Source organism: Pituophis catenifer, unplaced genomic scaffold (assembly GCF_029215685.1).
Source record: "Pituophis catenifer annectens isolate HBS135680 unplaced genomic scaffold, rPitCat1.0.hap2 SCAF_8, whole genome shotgun sequence".
In the NCBI taxonomy this organism is placed as follows: domain Eukaryota; kingdom Metazoa; phylum Chordata; class Lepidosauria; order Squamata; family Colubridae; genus Pituophis; species Pituophis catenifer.
In genome coordinates, this window is record NW_027256888.1 from 80,319,930 (window position 1) to 80,340,975 (window position 21,046).

A 21,046-nucleotide genomic window follows, 5' to 3' on the forward strand; every position below is an offset into this window, starting at 1 on the left:
CACCTGTATTTTAATCTCTACATTCTATTCTTTATTGTCTTTCTATTCTATTTTAATCTATTCTATCCTCTATCTTCTATTCTATTCTACAAGCTCTCTTCTTGGCTACAGAGGTTTCTGCGGTTGATTTTGATCTACGGCAAACTGGTCAAGAAAAATAAGCCCCAAAAGGTTTGATCCTCCCTTCGGTTTTCTGCGGGAGAAAGACGATGGCTCATTGTAGCGTTGGAAACAAAACTGTGAAGCCAGGTTTCATTTTTTTTTTTTTCCTTTTGCCTCTCCTCTCTCGCGCTTTCCAATCCTCTGCCCTGGTTTATTACTTGGAGGAGACCAACCTCCGTAGTCGCAATTAAGGGACAAGAACTGCTCTTTTTTAAGAAAACCGATTTAATATCGTAGGTGAGTTCTCGTATTCTGTACATCTTGACGCCAGTGTGAAAAGGCAGACGGCCTTTCAAGAGTCCACGCAAAACAGAGCAGCCCTTAAAATAAATTCTGAGGAGAGCACAAACCTTGGATGACGTGACCGCTGCAGCCATTTCGAAGTCCCCTCCGGAAAGAAACGTGGCTCAACACAAGCGGGAGCAAAACACACCTCTTTTAACTTTTGTGAAATCCACGCAGTTTTCCTATCCAGAGAAGCGTTCCGAGCAACTCACCTACGTTCGCAGTTACCTCCGAGAACAAATCAAAAGCTCCGTTTGTCCTTCTCGGCAAAGACGGCTGACGTCATTCACGATTCCTTGGGGGTTTCATCCGCGAATAGGCTGCTGTTTTGTTTTTACAAAATGAAATTCAATGAAACACGGAAGAGGTTCCGTCTTGGGTAAAAAATCCCTCGTTGAATCCGGGATCCCGACTCTCTTTGGGGATTCAGGATAACTCCAACAGCTCCAGGAGAGCGCCCACTGCTCCAAAATATCCCTGTTTTTAAAACAAAAAAATGATTAAATGCATCGTTTAAAAACTGCTACATGTCATGCCACATCTTCGCCCAACACGAGTCGCCTCGTAGGGGAGATGGACGGCATAACACTTTTAAGAAATAATAAAATAACAGCAACAATAGCAATAACAACTCTTCCCCATCTCTATCAGACGCCTGACAACCCTTACTAAATTACAAAATTTTCAGGAGACAGTTAAAGGATTTAAATCCAATTATTTATTTATATTCTATTATTTTTTTCATAAACGACTCAAGGAGGCAAACACATCCAATATACCTTCCCCCTCCTATTTTCCCCACAACAACCCTGTCAGGTAGGTTGGGTTAGGAGGGACAGACTGACCTAAATTCACCCAGACAGCTTTCATACCTGGCAGAACTAGAACTCACTGTCTCCTGGTGATTGTCCCAGTCACCCAAGTCACCATTCATGCCTAAGGTGAGACTAGAACTCACCATCTCCTAGTGATTGGCCCAGTCACCAAGTCACTATTCATGCCTAAAATGAGACTAGAACTCACTGTCTCCTGGTGATTGGCCCAGTCACCAGTCATCATTCATATCTAAGGTGGAACTAGAATTCACCATCTCCTGGTGATTGTCCCAGTCACCCAAGTCACCATTCACGCCTAAGGTGAGACTAGAACTCACCGTCTCCTGCTGATTAGCCAAAATCACTCAAATCACTATTCATGCCTAAGGCAGGACTAGAACTCACCATCTCCTGGTGATTGTCCCAGTCACCCAAGTGACCATTCACATCTAAGGTGAGACTAGAACTCACTGACCAAAATCATCCAAATCACTATTCATGCCTAAGGCAGAACTATAACTCACCATCTCCTGGTGATTGGCCCAGTCACTAGTCATCATTCATGCCTAAAGTGGAACTAGAACTCACCGTCTCCTGGTGGCTAGCCCAAAGTCACTCGGCCAACTTTTCCCTCCTAAATCGCAACTAGAACTCACAATCTCCCAGTTTCCAGCCTGGCGCCTTAACCACCAGACCAAACTGGCTCTCTTCTTACAAGAACCAGGATGGGATCTTTTTAAGAGTATTGCGTTGTCCAAGTCATATCACCAACATGAAAAAACAGGGTGGTTGTTGTTTTTTTATAAGGGAAAAGGGAAGAAAACGAAGTCTGACCCCCACGGTGTGACTTTTTTACCTCATGTTCCAGGAAAAGAGCCTTTAGTTGTCCCTTGGACCAGTAGTCCAAAGCGTAGGCCAGAAACTTCATGGAGATGATGTTGATTCGCAAAAAGTTCCCCAGAAAAACCACTTTATTTATGTTCTGGGGGGGAAAAAAAGAGAAATATATATATACATATTAGAAGTGGACGCTAAGGAAGAATAAATGAAGACAGCAGGGATGAGCTGTTCATTTAGGTCAGGGGTCTCCAATCTTGGCTACTTTAAGACTTGTGGACTTCAACTCCCAGAATTCCTCAGCCAGCTTTGCTGGCTGAGGAATTCTGGGAGTTGAAGTCCACAAGTCTTAAAGTAGCCAAGATTGGAGACCCCTGATTTAGGTCAGAGACGAGGACAAGAAGCAGCCAGATGGATGGAATTAGATGATGATGGTGATGGGTGGGCAGGTAGGAGAGACCTGAAGCACCTGCAGGAGGTCAGATCCAACCTGGAGGAAATCTGCCCGGGGGTTATGAACAGTCGACGCGGATTGGATGGCGCACAATCGATCAGGAAGTTATAATTTCTATATACCAACCTGAGGAAATGGTAATTAGGAAAATTTTTACAATGTGCAGAAATGGATAAAATGTCAATGGAAATTAAGGAAAGAGAAGATTCGGACTATTAGAGAGTGTGGAACAAATTCTACCAACGGTTAGAAAAAAGAAATCTAAATAAGAATTGGGAAATTTAAGGCAATATCGTTGAAATAAAGAACTATATGTTACTAATCGTTGTTAACTTTATAGTACTGATTGTGTAAATAAATATAACGTAAATGTATGTATTCAGTAGAAGAATTGAACAAAAATAGACAATATGCATGTTGATACAAAAGGCTGTAAAAATAGCATATAATGTATTATGTTTGTTATGTTTTTTACTGTTTTTGTCCTTGTTCTCTTTTTTCTGTTTTTCTGTTTTTATTATTATTTTTAATTAAACACTTTATTAAATTTTTATTACATTAAAAACATAAAAAATTATTTATTATCCAGTTCTATTTTGGTATAACCGGATAGAACGGAGATAGATTGGAGATAGATAGTTATTAAGTACAAGTAATAGATAAAATAAGAATGGAAATACGCACAATTTAATTTTTGTAAATAATGCAAACGAATGACTGTCGCAAGAAAAATTAGCACAATTAGCTGTTGTTGAGTGAAATAATCTTTTCTGTTTTTAAAAGTAAAAAGCTTAATAAAAACTACTTTTTTTTTTTTTAAAAGGAAGTTATTATTTCTTTTCGGAATAACAAGAGAGTTGGAAGGGACTCTGGAGGTCTTCTAGTCCAACCCTCTGCTTATATGGGTTTCGATCTCCAAGTTAACCCTCAGGCTCATTGACCTACACACAGGTAGTGGCAAAAGGGGATCGTGTGACACTACACACACCCCTCTCGGGGCCGCTGCCGAAGACGTGCTTGGGGTCTTTCATAGCCCTGTACAATGCTGCTTGACATGGTCGCAACAAGGCAGCACTGTAAAGAAGCTGGAAGCACCCAGCTTCATTCCCACGGTGGAAACAGGCGCAGGGACTTCCGGCACTTCAGGGAGTTGTGTTGTCCTGCTCTCTCTCTCTCACACACACATACACACATACACGTTCCCCAACTCCCTTCACCCAAACCCCAGAACTGTCCCAATGAAGTCCAGCCACAAGCAGACCCATGCTAGTCCACAGAGCAATTGTCCAGGGGTTGCTGCAACGGTCGTAAGTGTGAAAAACAGTCATAAGTCACTTTTTTCAGGGCCGCTGTAACTTTGAACGGACACAATTAAGGGCTACCTGTACAAGTGGGTCACAAAAGGTCTGCAAGAAAACCACCAGGCTCAGACAGCACCAAGGACCCCACAATCCTCCTCCTCCCTATAAACCCCACTTCCTTCTAGCACTGATGACGTTCCCTAGTTGGGTCATGAAATGTCTGGAAGAAAAGAGCCAAGCTCAGAGAGCACCAAAGACCCCACAGTCCTCCTCCTCTTCCTCCTCCTTCCTCTCCCTCTCCCCTCCTCCCCCCCTTTCCCATCCTTCTCACAAACCCCACTCCCTTCTAGCACTGATAATGTTACTTAGTTGGGTAATGAAATGTCTGCAAGAAAACCACCAAGCCCAGAGAGCACCAAGGACCCCACAGTCCATTTCCTCCTCCTCCTGCTCTCCAGCAACTCCACCCTTCTAGTACTGATGATGTTCCCTAGCTGGGTCATGAAACGTCCACGAGAAAACCACCAAGCTGAGAGAGCGCCAAGGACCCCATAGTATTCAACCCCAAGCTCCAGATATTCTGTACCTCATTCTGCGCGCACATCCGTGCGATGGAGCCAATGTTATTGGTGATGGTGATCAAGGCTGCCCGGGCCAGGTCCTCCTTACTAGCCGCCTCTCGTTTCTCTTTGCTCATCATGTTTCCAAAGCTGGATGGAAGAAGGGGACACAGGCAGGTTTTAGGAGAAGAGTTGAGCCCCACCACGTCCAACACACACACACGCACAGACACACCGTCAAAGCAAGAGGAGAACTCCAGGCGAAGACTTGTTAATCATAAGAACCTAATCCAGCCACGGAGGCTGTCTAGAGCAGTGCGAGAACCGCGCTACGCCTCCCTCTGCTGAAAAACCAATCTAAAACGTTCACTGCGAAGATTTCTGGGTAAAATGGCTGAACTCAAAACTTCAGGGGGAAAATTAAAAAGCATGAGACTCCTTCTAAGCTAGCCTGAATTTGAGAAACGGAAAAAGTTCAGAGCTGAAGCCTGCAAAAAGATAACAGGAAGAGTCTATGAAGGGGTTGTTGGGTTTTTTTGTATTCATTTGCATCCTTTTTTAGAAATAAGAATAGAATAGAATAGAATAGAATAGAATAGAATAGAATAGAATAGAATAGAATAGAATAGAATAGAATAGAATAGAATAGAATAGAATAGAATAGAATAGAATAGAATGAAATGGAATTAGGAATGGAATGGAATGGAATGGAATGGAATGGAATGGAATGGAATAGAATAGAATAGAAAATATAATTCTTTATTGGCCAGGTGTGATTGGAAACACAAGGAATTATTCTTGGTGCATACGCTCTCAGTGTACATAAAAGAAAAGATACGTTCATCAAGAATCATAAGGTACAACACTTAATGATAGTCATAGGGAACAATTAAGCAATCAAATCATATGAGGAAACAGTCAATATAAATCGGGAATAGAATAGAGTAGAGTAGAGTAGAGTAGAGTAGAGTAGAGTAGAGTAGAGTAGAGTAGAGTAGAGTAGAATAGAATAGAATAGAATAGAATAGAATAGAATAGAATAGAATAGAATAGAATAGAATAGAATAGAATAGAATAGACGTTAAATGATGGATAGGATAGGATAGGATAGGATAGGATAGGATAGGATAGGATAGGATAGGATAGGATAGGATAGGATAGGATAGGATAGGATAGGATTCTTTATTGGCCAAGTGTAATTGGACACACATTTGTCTTTGGTGCATACGCTCTCAGTGTACATAAAAGAAAAGATACGTTCATCAAGAATCATAAGGTACAACATTTAATGATAGTCAGAGGGTACAAATAAGCAATCCGGAAACAATTTCAATATAAATCGTAAGGATACCAGCAACAAGGTTACAGTCATACAGTCATAAGTGGAAGGAGATGGGTGATAGGAACGATGAGAAGATTAATAGTAGTGCAGATTTAGTGAATAGTTTGACAGTGTTGAGGGAATTATTTGTTTAGCAGAGTAATGGCGTTCGGGAAAAAAAATGTTCCTGTGTCTAGTTGTTCTGGGGTGCAGTGCTCTATTTTGAGAGTCGTTGAGGCCACTTGGGAGTTTGTCTGTGTCCTCAGGATCACCTGAGTGGTGCAAATGGGTGTGGAGGCTTCTTGGGACTGCAGAAAGGACCGTGTTGTGGAGCTGTGCTTTCTGCAATGTTTCTTTTTCTCCTGGAAATCCGTTCATGCTCCCCCATCATTCCAAGGGGGTTCGCCCCAAAGTGCATAGCTAAAGTGTGGGTCACCACCTTTAAAGCGCTCCATGGCATAGGACCCGGGTACCTTCGAGACCGACTTCTGCCACCAATAGCCCCCCACCGGCCAGTCCACTCCCACAGAGAGGGTCTCCTCAGGGTGCCATCGGCCAAGTTATGTCGGCTGGCGACACCCAGGGGGAGGGCCTTCTCTGTGGGAGCCCCAGCCCTGTGGAATGAACTGCCCCCGGAAATGCGTAAGATCTCCGACCTCTGGGTATTTCGCTGCGCATTGAAGACCCTGCTGTTCCGCCAGGCCGGGCTATCAACATAATTTTAAATTGGGTGTTTTAAATTTCTGGGGTTTTAAATTGAGCCGAATTATTTAATAATTTTAAATTATTTTAATTGATGTTTGTCTTGTGCTTTTAATAGGCTGTACACCGCCCTGAGTCCTTCGGGAGAAGGGCGGTATAGAAATATTATTATTATTATTATTATTATTATTATTATTATTATTATTATTATTATTATTATTATTATTATTATTATTATTATTATTATTATTATTATTAAAGGTCTACTACTCCGGTGCCCCTGAGGACAGAGATAAACCTCCAAGTGACTCTCTAAAAAGGATGCAAATGAAAAGCTGCCTGCAAGGAGTATCAATCCTTCCGTTCCCCACCATCCAGTCAGAGCTGAAGAAGCTTCTTGGATGGGAAGCGAAATGTCTTCAAAGAAAAAACAAGAAAGTCCAGTTGCCTCTTGAACAAAATCACCTCTGGGACTCTATGCTAGTAGTCCTAACTTTTTGGCACCAGGGACCAGTTTCACGGAAGACAATTTTTCCACAGACTGGTGTGTGTTTGTGTGTGTGTGTGTGTGTGTGCGCGTGTGTGTGTGCAACCTAGTTCCCACTCATGCGTAGATGAAGCTTCACTTGCTCGCCCACCACTCACCTCCAGCTGTGCGGCTGTTGTGGCCTGCCAGCAGCCAGTGGAGCTGGCAGCAGATTCAGACAGTGAGGAGGTTGGGGAGGAACCTGGGCCAGTCCTGGAGTCTGGGGAAGGCTCGGACGAGGGCTCTGCGTCAGAGGCAGAGAGGGGGCCAGGACCGTCTGACAGTTATCAGCTGCCTTCGGAGTTGGACATCAGTGAGGCAGACGAACAGGTGGAGCCTGTTCCCAGTGTGCGCATGCGCAGAGTTGCCAGACGAAGGGAACAGCTCAAGAACAAGGGTCGACTTGGGAGTAAGGCCACAGGTGGACGATGAATGGCCCCTCCCAGAGGGAATAAAAAAGGAGCGAAAGGGGAGTGGAGTTTGCAGGAGACAATTCGTTCATTCCTGCATTCTGGCATCTGAAAGATATCAGCCTGGCCACTCTCCAAGCCTGATAAAGGTCGGTAATTGTGAACTATCTTGAAAGACTGTGGGAGAGTAAAGACTTTAACAGATTTAACAGATTAAAAGAGTTGGAAGGGACCTTGCAGGTCATCAAATCCAACCCCCTGCCCAAGCAGGAACCCTACATCTGCCTCTATCTAGGATCGAACTCACAACCTCCTGATTGTGAGGCAAGAGCTCCACCTCTAGGCCATCGGGTCTTGGTGGAGAAGAATTCTTTGCTGGAGAAGAATTCACTGTAAATTAAATAAAAGGGGATTATCGGGACAAGGATTCGGCTTCGTGCTGCTGGGGAAGCCTAGGTGAGAACAGCAGCCTGGTTCCTGACCACTCCAAACTGGTACCAGTCCATGGTCCGGAGGTTGGGGACCCTTGCTCTCTGCCACTCATGTGGCATTTACTAAACCACCAACACAACATTGACTTTTATTTATTTATTTCTTTATTTTTCAGATTACTATACCGCCCTTCTCCTTTCGGACTCAGGGCGGTGAACAGCCAAAGTAAAACATTTGTACACAAAAGTTAAAATAGGTTTAAAATAATTAAATAAAGTTTGGCCCATAATTTAAAACATTTTCAATTAAAACCAATATCAAATTTTAAAAACCCATCATAAAATCAGGACAGCCCGGCTAACTGAAAAAAAAAATAGGTTTTAAGGGCCCGACGAAAAGTCCGGAGGTCTGGGATCACTCATATCTCTGGGGGTAGATTGTTCCAGAGGGTAGGTTCCACCAGAGAAGGCTCTCCCCCTGGGGGTCACCAGCCGACATTGTCTGGCACCCTGAGGAGGCCCTCTCTGTGGGAGCGAACTGGCCGGTGGGAGGCAATTGGTGGCAGAAGACAGTCCCGTAAGTACCCCGGCCCTAAGCCATGGAGCGCTTTAAAGGTGATCACCAACACCTTGAAGCCACCCGGAAGTCCACCGGAAGCCAATGCAGCTCGCGCAGGAGAGGAGTCACAGGAGGACTTGTGAGGATCCTAGCTTAACAACCGACAAGATTGGTCCGAGTTTTGTGTCACGCTCTCACCTGAAGCCACCTCCAGAGGTCCTTACCTGGATGCTATGGTCCAACCCGGCAGCCCAAAACGCTCGTAGTCCCCTCCGTAAATATCCCGCACGAGTTTGTCCACTTTGGTGCTGTCTCCGTGGGATGCCATTTCGAGAGCCTCTTCGAAGGTGGAGCAGCCGGTCAGGAGACAGCAGAGGCCGAAAAACGTCCCTCCACCAAGGCTGGCAAAAGAAGACATTGTCAGCACTTCAACCTGCATTTACTCTAGTGCTGACATAAGAAGGAGAAGAGGGGGCAGCTGGCAAGAGGACGCTTGACTTCTCACCTACTTATTTTCCCTGAAGATAATATCCCCTAGGAGATGAGATGGGAGGGGGGACATTCCTGGGAGCTGAAGTAGTAGATATGGGGAGAGAGATTTGGGAAGAGGGCCAATGAGACGCAGAGAATTGGGGAACGGAAAGGGAAGGTTTTGGGGTCAGGAAGTCAGTGTTGGCTACGCCACAATCGGGGACAGGTTGTCGTGCTTAATAAAATGAAAGATTTCTTCGAAGACTATCCGTTTGGAAATGCAATTTATTTTATTTGAGACGACATCGAAACCTGACAGACATTATCAATCGTGGCTGGTGTCCGGTGAAGACCGCAAAGGGGAACACGAGGGAGAAGAAGCTCTGTTTATTTTATGTCTCAAATTTACTGGCTGCCCATCTCGCACGTTCAGCCCACTTCGTCTTGCCACTGAAGTCCTCGTTAGCTAATTTTGGATATCCTGCTAGCTGGCGAATATCTGCCTAGTCAGCTCTGCAGGAGGTTATATGTCCACAGGGACAAACTGTTCTTGCAATTTCATCTCAAAATAATGCCAGGAAATAATTCAGACTCTTTTAACGATTTCATTTTTTTTTGTGTGTGTCCGTATTCTGGAAAGTTCAGTCCCGTTATGGAAGAGATGGCTTATTTCTAATGTGTACTCTTGCTTTATATCCCACCTTTATGACGTTTTAATAATTAACCCAACGCGGCAAACGCATGCAACACTTCTTCCTCCTCGTATTTTCCCCGCAACACAATCCTGTGAGGTCTGTTGGGCTGAGAGAGTGGGACTGATTCAAAGTCACCCAGCTGACTTTCATGGGTAAAGTGGGACTAGAACTCACCGTCACCTGGTGAGTGGCCCAAAGTCACCCAGCTGGCTTTCGTGCCTAAGGAGGAACTAGAACTCACTGTCTCCTGTTGATTGGCCAAAATCACCCAGCCAGCTTTCGTGCCTAAGGAGGAACTAGAACTCACTGTCTCCTGGTGATTGGCCCAAAGTCATCCAGCTGGCGTTCGTGCCTAAGGAGGAACTAGAACTCACTGTCTCCTGTTGATTGGCCAAAATCACCCAGCCAGCTTTCGTGCCTAAGGAGGAACTAGAACTCACTGTCTCCTGGTGATTGGCCCAAAGTCATCCAGCTGGCGTTCGTGCCTAAGGAGGAACTAGAACTCACTGTCTCCTGGTGATTGGACCAAAGTCACCCAGCCGGCTTTCGTGCCTAAGGAGGAACTAGAACTCACTGTCTCCTGGTGATGGACCAAAGTCACCCAGTTGGTTTTCGTGCCTGAGGTGGGACAAAGTCACCATCTCCTGGTGATTGGTCCAAAGTAATCTAGCCAGAACTCACCGACTCCTGGTGATTGGTCCAAAATCACCCAGCCAGCTTTCAGGCCTAAAGTGGGACTAGAACTCACTGTCTTCTAGTGATTGGCCCAAAGTTACCAAGCTGTCTTTCATGCCTGAGGTGGGACTAGAACTCAGTGTCTCCTGGTGATTGGCCCAAAGTCAACCAGCCACCATTCGTGCCTAAGGCGGGACTAGAACTCATTCTCTCCTGGTGATTGGCTTAAAGTTACCAGCCAGCTTTCATGCCTGAGGCAGGACTAGAACTCACAGTCTTCCCGTTTCTAGCATAGTGCCTTAACCACTAGACCAAACTGGCTATCGATTTATCAAGTCATCCGTACAGTGCACTATCTGCACCCAATCAGCGCTCTTCAATTTAACTACAGGTAGTCCTCGACTTACAACAGTTAATTTAGTGACCGTTCAAAGTTACAACGGCACCAGAAAAAAGGGACTTATGACCGTTTTCCACACTTACGACCGTTACAGCATCCCCAGGATCATGGGATCAAAATTCATACTTATGGTTCCTATTTATGACAATTGTACTGTCCTGGGGTCACGTGATCCCCTTTTACGACCTTCTGACAAGCCAAGTCGGTGTGGGGGGGAATCCAGATCCACTTAACAACTGCGTTACTAACCTAACCTATGCAACTGTTTGCTTAACAACGGCGGCAAGGAAACTCGTAAAATGGGGCAAACACACTTGAACCAATGCTTCACTTAACAAACTGTGGGCTCAACTGTGGTCGTAACTCGAGGACTACCTGTACTGAAGGTTCCGAGTCCGACATCAAACCTTCAGGGCCACGACTAGCTTCGGTTTGAGCCTCACCTGGTCCCTGTCACCCGCTTGTAATTGTCTTCGGAATAGACTGCCAAGATGCTGACCCCGGAGCCGATGTTCACCAAAAGGAGAGGGTAGGGATCCTCCAAGTTGAAAGGGACCTTCTGGCATTTTTCGGGATCCGTGGGGTTCTCAAAATAGTAGCACTCCGAGTGTCCGTTGAAACCCACCGAATCGATGTAGAGGACTCCCTTTATGAGGCAGTCGAGCTCGTCCATTTTACACAGCTGAAGGTCGCCCATCTGTTTGGAGAGACAAGCTTTGAAGAGAGGCAGAGAGAAAGCTTTGGGGGGGGGGAGTGATGGGGGGATCTTTCTCTAATAAACAAAATATGGAAGGGACCTTGGAGGTCTTCTAGTCCAACCCCCTGCCCAGGCAGGAAACCCTACACCACTTCAGACAAATGGTTATCCAGTATCTTCTTAAAAACTTCCAGTGTTGGAGCATTCACAACTTCTGGAGGCAAGTTTTTCCACTGATTTATTTATTTATTTATTTATTTTATTTATTTATTTATTATTCAAATTTCTATACCGCCCTTCTCCTTTCGGACTCAGGGCGGTGAACAGCCAAGATAAAAACATCTATATATAACATTTTAACAGTTAAAAATAAAGTTAAAATAATTTATAAATTTGGCCCATAATTTAAAACTTGTCAATTAAAATCAATATTAAAATTTTAAAACTAACCCTAAAATCAAGACAGACCGGCTAACTGAAAAAAATAAGTTTTTAGGGCCCGACGAAAGATCCGAAGGTCGGAGATCACTCGTATCTCTGGGGGTAGATTGTTCCGTAGGGTAGGTGCCACCACAGAGACACTGACAGTCAGGACAATTAACCAGTGGAACTGCTTGCCACCAGAAGTTGTGGGTGCTTCATCACTGGAGGTTTTGATGAAGAGGGTAGGACAGCCGCTTGTCTGGAATGGTAGAGGGTCTCCTGCTTGAGCAAGGGGCTGGACTAGCTCTAACCTGATTCTAAATCTGATTCAACCCTCAAGAGGTCCCAAATGTGAACGTTTCCGGGACGGATTTCCAGAACAAAATGGCAGACCAGAGGAACCATTTGCGCTTCAGTTTGAGATGCAGACACAACACAGACCCATCGCCAACAGCTTGCGCCCAGGTTCAACAGGGAAAGGACACAGGGCAGGAAACAACTCGCAGGAAGCACAGCTCCACAACAGAGTCCTTTCAGCAGGTCCAAGGCGGCTCCCCACCCATTTGCATCGCTCGGGTGACCCTGAGGACACAGATAAACCTCCAAGTGGCCTCAAGGACTCGCTAAAAAGGATGCCAATGACCAGCTGTCTGCAAGGAATATCAATCCTTCCATTCCCCCACCATCCGGTCAGAACTGAAGCAGCTTTTTGGATGAGAAGCGAAACGTCTTCAAAGAAAAAAGAAGGAAGTCCCGTTGCCTCCTGAAAAAGCACCTTTGGGATAACGGATAAGAGCCTTGATAGCACAGTGGTCTAAGCACCCTGTTATTAACACAGCTGCCTGCAATTACTGCTGGTTCGAATCTCTCCAAGGCTCAAGGTTGACTCAGCCTTCCATCCTTTCTAAGGTAGGTGAAATGAGGACCCGGATTGTGGGGACAATAAGCTGACTTTGTATAAAATATACAAAAGTATGAAGGCTACTGCTTAAAGCATTGTAAGCCGCCCTGAGTCTCCGGAGAAGGGCGGCATATAAATAAAACCAATAAATAAATAAATAAATAAATAAATAATCTATCTATCTATCTATCTATCTATCTATCTATCTATCTATCTATCTATCTATCCTTGGTGGCGCAGCAGACTAAAGTACTGTTAACTAGCATCAGCTGCCTGCATATAAATAAAACCAATAAATAAATAAATAAATAAATAAATAATCTATCTATCTATCTATCTATCTATCTATCTATCTATCTATCCTTGGTGGCGCAGCAGACTAAAGTACTGTTAACTAGCATCAGCTGCCTGCAATTACTGCAAGTTCAAATCTCATCAAGGTCGACTCAGCCTTTCATCCTTTCGAGGTAGGTAAAATGAGGACCCGATTTGTGGGGGCAATAAGCTGACTTGGTATAAAAAAGAACACCGCTTGGGGGGGGGCGAAAGCCCTACTAAGCAGGTATATACAAAAGAATGAAGGCTATTGCTTAGCGCATTGTAAGCCGCCCTGAGTCTCCTGAGAAGGGCGGCATATAAATCAAATTAAAAAAAAAAAAAAAAAACATAACCTGGGTGACGGAGAATCCCCATAGACAATGCCTCAATAGACATTATTTTTTAAAAAAAGAAGGGAAAAAAATGGCAAAGGGGAAGCTTGAGGGGGGAGGGAAGGTTTCCCTATCAAATACTCCACCTCAAAGGATTCAGTGCAGATTACATGGAGGGAAGGTTTGCTGGAAGGCAGCAATAATTCATTTTATTTATTTATATTCCGCTTTTTACAAGTAACTCAAAGTAGAGAACATCTCCAGCGCTCTTTCTTCCTCCTCCTAAATTCCCCACAACAACCCCCTTGTGAGGTAGGTCAGGCTGAGAGAGAGGGAGGGAGAGGGAGGGACTGGCCTAAAGTCACCCAGCTGGCTTTCATCCCTAAAAATGGGACTAGAACTCCTCGTCGCCTGGTTTTTTAGCCTTAAGCAGAATACACTAATATTTTTATATCAAACTGAAGCATGAGCTTAGTTAAGAAATTGTGAGTTGGCTTTTCTAATCTTGTGCCCGCCAGATGTAGGGAAAACATCAGATGTAGAGATTCAAACAGCATTTCCTAAAAATGAAACAAGTGCACCTAGAACACTGGCCCACAATGGAAGGTTAATCCATGGCTCGAAATATATATTTATTTTGCTTCTTCTTTAAAGGATATCTAAACTATTCCTGGAAGTGGGATCGCGGAGACAACCAGAAGTAATTAAAAGTCTCTGGTTACAGTTAGTCCTCAACTTACAACCACAATTTGAGCCTTGCTAAGCGGGAGAGTTGTTAAATGAGTTTTGCCAGCTTTTACAAACTTTCTCGTTAAGTTAGTGATCCGGTCGGTAAGTGAATCCTGTTTTCCCCATTGCCATGGCTTGTCCGAAGGTCGCAAAAGGGGATTTACGTGACTCTCGGGACATAGCAGCGGTCGCTAAGTATGAACCAGTTGCCAATGAATTTTGATCATGTGACCACGGGGATAGGTGAAGTGTGGAAAACCGGTCTCATAAGGCATTTTTTTTTCACGTGCCGTTGCAAACTGCGAACGGTCACTAAACGAATGGTTAAAATTTAAGGACTGTCTGTGTTGGGGGGGGGTGTAACTTGGCTTAAAGCAAGGGTCAGCAACCTTAAACATTCAAAGAGCCACAAAGGTCCTAACTGGAAGCCCCCATTCAATTCGAGAGCCGACCGGAAGTCCGGTTCCCCTACCATAGAGTCTCCTCCTAGGGCGGCATCCTTTTTCCTCTGCTGACTGGAAGTCCGGTTCCCCCACCATAGAGTCTCCTCCTAGGGCGGCATCCTTTTTCCTCTGCTGACTGGAAGTCCGGTTACCCCACCATAGAGTCTCCTCCTAGGGCGGCATCCTTTTTCCTCTACCTGTCCTAACCGAAAGCCCTATCAATTGTGAAGCCGACCAGCAACAGGGAGCCACAGCAGAGGGATGAAAGAGCCACATGCGGCTCCAGAGCCGCAGGTTGCTGACTCCTGGCTTAAAGGGATTAAACTGGATTTGCGAGGTATGGCCAGATACACCAAACCTCCACTCCTAAAATAACGACAAAAACAGGTACTCCATCACTACTCACCACAAAGACTACAAGGCAAAGAAGAGGGAAGCCATCAGTCTGGCACGGCAATAAGGTAGAATTATTGGGAGAACTGCCTCCACTTCTCTTGAATAGGATAAACTTGAGGTTTTAGAACAGGGGTGTCAAACTCAAGGCCCAAGAGCCGGATCCGGCCCACGTGGGGGGGGGGGGTTGGGGGGTGCTTAGATCTGGCCTGTGGGGCTGTCCTGGAAAAAAGTGAAGGAGTGGCCAGTGAAAACAGAGCTCGGGAGGGCCCACCTGCGGCTCTCCCGAGCTCCGTTTTTGCTGGCAGAGGGTTGCCGGAGATCGTCGCAGCCGAAAACAGAGCTTGGGAGCAGAAGTGGGTTTCACATAATTTTATCACCGGTTTGCCGCGCACCAAAAATGCCAGCGCAGGCCTACTGTGCATGTGCTTTGCTCGCGCTCATGCACGCGGCTTAGAAAATGTGGCTAAATAGGACGGCATAGCGCCGGGGCCCACGGGTAGGTCGTCATTGCCGGTTTGCCCGAACTGGTCCGAACCGGCTGAAGACTACCACTGCTTGGGATCCTGTTTTCGCTGGCAGAGAGCTTGAGCCGCCACAGCCGCTCCCAACATGAGTGATGATGAGCTGGCCACACCCACCCTGGCGCCCGCAAAGGTCAAACACAACCCTCAATGAAGAGTTGGACACCCGTTTTACAACTAACCCATATATCTGCTGAAAAGAGGGTGACCCACCGTCTCGCACCCAGATCACCAGATTAGGTGTGGTTAAAAGGGATCCCAAGGAAAGCTGCCGTTGGCAAATTACAGGTACTGTAGTCCTCGGCGTACAACAGTTCGTTCAGCGACCGTTCGAAGTTACAACGGCACTGGGAAAAAAGGGACGTAGGACCGTTTTTCACGCTTACGACCACTGTAGCAACCCCGAGGTCACGTGATCAAAATTCAGAGGCTTGGCGACTAACTCGCACTTACGACCTTGGCTTGGTCCTGAGGTCATGTGATCCCCTTTGGCGACCTCCTGACAAGCAAATTCACTTAACAAACCGTGTTCCTGACTTAACAACTGCGGGGATTCACTGCAGCAGGAAAGGCCGTAAAAGGGGGCCAAACCCACGTGACAAATGTCTCGCTTAGCAAGATAAGACCTTGGGCTCCGTGGCGGCCGTAAGTCGAGGACTACCTGCGCAGGTGGTCCTCGACTCACAAGAGTTCATTTAGCGACCGTTCGAAGTTACGACGACACTGGGAAAAGGGACTTAGGACCGTTTTTCACGCTTATGACCGCTGCAGCATCCCCGTGGTCACGCGATCAAAATTCAGACGCTTGGCGACTGACTCGTACTTACGACCAAGGTCACATGATCCCCTTTGGTAACCTCCCGACAAGCAAAGCTAACGGGGAAACCCAGATTCCCTTAACAACCGGGTTCCTAGCTTATCCACAGTGGCGATTCGTTTAGCAAGGAAAGTCGTCAAATTGGGCAAAACTCCCTCGGACAAATTTTTCATCTGCATTATATTTTCCATCCGCATAAACCCCGTAGGGTTCCCTTGTAGGTCGTAAGTAGAGGACCACCTGTATCCGCACACAAACATTTTCAGTATCTTGTTTCTTTCCCGTTTGCCGCTTAAGGAGGGGGTGGGTGGGGATAGAAGCCAAAAAGAATTGCCTACTGTGCGAAAGTCCTTCTCAAATTTATACGCTCCGCCTCCAGTGGCACACAAAGTGGTGTGGAGGCTGGAGAAATGTTTCTCGCTGCCCATCTGAATAAAAGCGGGCATGTCGTGAGTGGGGAAGCGAATAAAGTGCAGATTGCCTTTACGTCCACACAGCGTAAGGTCCCTGAGCTCCAAGTGGACGTCGCGAAGGCCGGTGGCTCCGTAGGCCGTGTTGGAGGTCAGGTATTTGCGGATGCTTTTCAAGTTCTCCACTTCCTCTTCCTCCTCCTCCGTGGTGATGTCTTTGGGCTCGAAATAAACCAGCTTCACCAAAGTCCCGCCGATGTCCAAGCCGAACCAAGGGAAAGCTGAAGAAGGGAGGGGGGAAAAAACATGAAGATTGTTTTAAATGTGGGGATTTGTCCTCAACGTATTATCGCGATCGAGCCCCAAAATTTCTGTTGTGAAGCAAGAAGGTGGCTAAGGGAGCTTTGCTCCATTTTACCACCTTTCTGGCCACGGTTGCAAATTGCTGCAGTTGTTAAAGTTAGTGACAAGGGTCGTTAAGTGAATCTTGGCTTCTCCGTGGAATCCCAGGAAGCTGTGACCATCATAAATATGAGTCATAGCTTTGAAGACCTCTGGTATGTATGTAAATGTTGATACAACTTATATTTGTCTAGCAGTGATTGCATGACCTCTGTAGATGCCAAACGCAAAAAGAAAATATTTTTAAAATGCACCCTTTTTTTTTTTTCCCAGCTCGCCATTCAGCTATCATGGGCCAAAATTTTATTTCTTTTTTTATTTTTTTTTAAGTGGGCTAAGAATCAGAGCTGTTAAAATCTAGGCAGGGAACTCAGAAAAGGATTCTATGTACCTCTTTTTTGCCATCTGGGGGGGTCATTTGGATTTCTGCTGCCCAGAATAGATAGTCCAAGTTAGAGAAATTGGGTTATTTGGATGGAGCGGCCATATATTTTTGGTATGTTTGAAACTTATTAAAGCTTTGCAGGTATTTTATTAAGCAGCAGGATATAAATAAATATATGGTTCACCAGATAGGCCATAATTTTGGAAAGGTGTGTGTTTAACTATGTAAGCCGCCTCGAGTCACACAAGACAGTGAGATGAGTAACTTATAAATTTAATAGAGATTAGATAGAAATAGCTAGAGATAGAGAGGATAGAGCAGGGGTCAGCAACCTGTGGCTCTGGAGCCGCATGTGGCTCTTTCACCCCTCTGCTGCCGCTCCCTGTCACTCAAAATATGCATCACAGCCGCCAATGTCTGATACCCGCCGGCACGCAATTTATTGAGCTTTTCAACCTTCGGTAGGCCAACCATGGATAAATCCAAGAAAAGAAAAGTTTCAGAAGAAAACAGAACATTTGATTCAACTACATATGCTAGTTTTGTGGCCGCTCAAGAAATAGTCAGGCACAGGAAGAGTTTTGTGGCTCCCGGTGTTTTCTTTTCTGTGGGAAACGGGTCCAAATGGCTCTTTGAGTGTTTAAGGTTGCAGACCCCTGGGATAGAGACAACAGAGAGAGAGAGATAGAAATAGAGAGAGAGAGAGAGAGAGATACTGTTTCTCCAAAAAGACGACCCACCTTGAAAAGAAGCCCTATCATGCTTTTGAGCGCATGTAATCAAATTAAGCCCCACCCACAAAATTAGCCTTAATTAAGACCCTGCCCACCCCACGGTGCAGGGGGTGGGGTGAGGCATACAGGTAGAAAATAAGCTAGGGTGGGGATGGCGGGGTGGTGGAGCTGCCTCGCGCACACCCCGACACCTGCCTCGCCTTCTTCTGTGGCCGCTTACCGCCACTCGCACGCATCGCCCCGGCCTCCGTTTCACTTCCGGCAGGCATCTGGAAGCAAATCAGAGGCCGAGGCGATGCGTGCGAGTGGCGGCAAGCGGCCGCAGAAGTGGGCCAGCAGCGGGCTCCTGCTGGGCTGGGCTGTCGGTGCCACCACGGTGAGATGAGTCAATAATTAGAAGCCTCCAAAAAGAAGGCCTAACCGTTTTTTTTTTTTGGGGGGGGGGGGTTCAAAAGAAAATAAGACCTGTCCTTCTTTTTGGAGAAGGAAGGAAGGAAGGAAGGAAGGAAGGAAGGAAGGAAGGAAGGAAGGAAGGAAGGAAGAAAGAAAGAAAGAAAGAAAGAAAGAAAGAAAGAAAGAAAGAAAGAAAGAAAGAAAGAAAGAAAGAAAGAAAGAAACCTGTCTTCTTAACCCGAGATTTTAACTTTTTACATAGATAGATAGATAGATAGATAGATAGATAGATAGATAGATGATAGATAGATGGATACATACATACATAGATAGAGTAGGATGTATGAATGGATAATAAAGGATAGAATGGATAGATGGATGGAAATATACAGATAGATACATGGAAAGATAGATATAAATGATGGCTTGATGAAGTATAGATACATGATGGATGGATGGATGGATGGATGTAGACATAGATGAGAGAGAGAGAGTAGGATATATGAATGGATGGATGATAGAATGGATAGATAGATACAGACAGATACATGGAAAGATAGTAATGATGGATGGAAGGAAGGATAGAAGATAGATAGATAGATACATACATACATACATAGAGTAGGATGTATGAATGGATACTGGATAGAATGGATAGATGGATGGAAATATACAGATAGATACATGGAAAGATATAAATGATGGCTTGATGATGTATAGATAGATACATGATGGATGGATGGATGGATGGATGGATGGATGGATAGATGTATAGATATAGATGATAGAGAGAGAGTAGGATGTATGAATGGATGGATAGATGATAGAATGGATAGATATATACAGACAGATACACGGAAAGATAGATATGATGGATGGATTGATGGCTGATGTATCGATTACATGATGGATGGATAGACAGACAGACAGACAGACAGAGATACTCCCAATTAATACTCCATGAACAAAAAAAGTCTAAAAACAACTATACTAGCCAGGCCAAGGAAAGATATCCGGACAAATCTTGTATGTATACACGCACACACACATGTACATCCATTCCACGCCTTATACCACATTCCCTTCTGGGATAAATAGCACTTTGCCAAAAAAAAAAAAAAAGCAGAAAAGACATAAACACTAATTACAAAAGGAGGATCTCTTCTTACCCTGACTTCAAACTCAGAGTCAGAATAAAAAGAGAGTGGGCCTACCTAGCAGGGTTGTTGTGAGTTCCAAATAATCCTATTACCCCACCACTACCAATTCTCCGGCCTTCTGCACCCTGATGCTCTGGCTCCTGAGGCTGCAGGACCCCCTTTTAAAGAAAGGCGCCCCTAATTTCCCATTGAACCCCCATTACTGAGCTGCAGCTTTAAAGAAAGGTTTTTTTTTAAAAAAAATGCACCAAGGCTCCGCCCCTTCCCTTTGGGCCCCGCCCACGAGCGGTCCCGCCCGCGCCCTCTAGCGGCCACTCACGAGGGCGGCTCTTGCGGAGGGAATCGAGGCGCGGCCGGGGGGCGGGGCCAACGCGCTCTTTCTCGCGGCCCGCGGCGGCCTCCGCCTTGCTCGGCCCGCCTCCGCGCCGACGGCCGCCTGAGGCCGATATCCGCCGCCGCCGTTCCTCCGGGGATCCTCCGGCTTCGCTTCCCGGCTCCATGGCGGGCGGCGGCTCCTCGTCAGCTTGCCGCTTGCCACTTCCATTCTGCAGCGGCTCCATACGCCGCGGCGACAGCAGCCAAAGCGGACACTGCGCCTGCGCCGAAGTCTTAATTCCTCGCCTTCCCTTTCCTCCCTCAGAGTACGGGGGGGGCCTTCAAAGGAAAAATAAAAAAAATACGTCCAATCGGAAGCATTCGCCTTTGCGGCGACAGATAAACGAGCCAATTAGAATGAAGCGAAGCCTGCGGGGCTGGGATGAAAGGGGAATCCTTCCAATGAGCATCCGTCTGCCTTGGTTGAGAGACAAAAAGGCAAAAGGAGAAGGGGGAAAAAAAAAAAAAACCCCGCGCGCAAAGATGTAGTACTGAGAGTTAAGGCCTGAAGGGGCGGGGTGAATAATGGAATCGCCGTAGCCAACCCGCTGTTCCGCAGGGGAGACGGACAGTCCGCCTACCCAATGAAAAAAAAAAGAATGGTGCTAGAGGCTGGATTTAAGGAGATGATGGCCAGGGCCGGGTCTCCATGGCTACCTAGCAGGGAGGGAATTTGCTTTAATAAATGCAACCATATTAATTAAGCTTATATTACAAATATAAGCTCCTCTATGTCTGTGCCGTTCGTTTGGCCTTCTTTATATTTAATATGAATTCCACCTTTTTCATTGCGCACCTTGATTTTTATTACTAGGCTTTGCATTTTTAACCTATCAAATGCAGATCCTTTGCATTTTTAACCTATCAAAGTAACAACAGTAACACAGTTGGAAGGGCCCTTGGAGGTCATCTAGTCCAACCCCCTGCTCATGCAGGAGACCTGTACTAGGCATTTGAACTGCCAACCTTTCTGACTGACAAGCTCAGTGTCTTAGCCACTAAGTAT

General features: G+C 45.7%; 1 protein-coding gene across 1 annotated transcript; it reads right to left on the bottom strand.

Annotated features, from left to right (window-relative positions):
* Positions 1–387: 387 nt before the first annotated feature.
* Positions 388–20,489, bottom strand: PANK2 (pantothenate kinase 2). The gene is made up of 7 exons (XM_070948204.1): positions 19,985–20,489; positions 16,520–16,872; positions 11,048–11,301; positions 8,588–8,764; positions 4,441–4,564; positions 2,119–2,244; positions 388–924 (listed from the first exon to the last, which is right to left on the bottom strand). Exons 1-7 carry the CDS (start codon positions 20,223–20,225, stop codon positions 874–876), a joined length of 1,326 nt encoding a protein of 441 aa, XP_070804305.1. The 5' UTR covers positions 20,226–20,489; the 3' UTR covers positions 388–873.
* Between the last annotated feature and the right edge of the window lie 557 nt (positions 20,490–21,046).

Coding starts and splice junctions, on each gene's coding strand:
- PANK2 (XM_070948204.1), bottom strand. CDS start 20,225: ATGGAGCCGCTGCAGAATGGAAGTGGCAAGCGGCAAGCTGACGAGGAG. Junction 11,302..16,519: donor TTGAGAAGGACTTTCGCACA/GTAGGCAATTCT, acceptor CTCTCCAAACAG/ATGGGCGACCTTCAGCTGTG. Junction 2,245..4,440: donor GGATGTGCGCGCAGAATGAG/GTACAGAATATC, acceptor TTTCCCCCCCAG/AACATAAATAAAGTGGTTTT.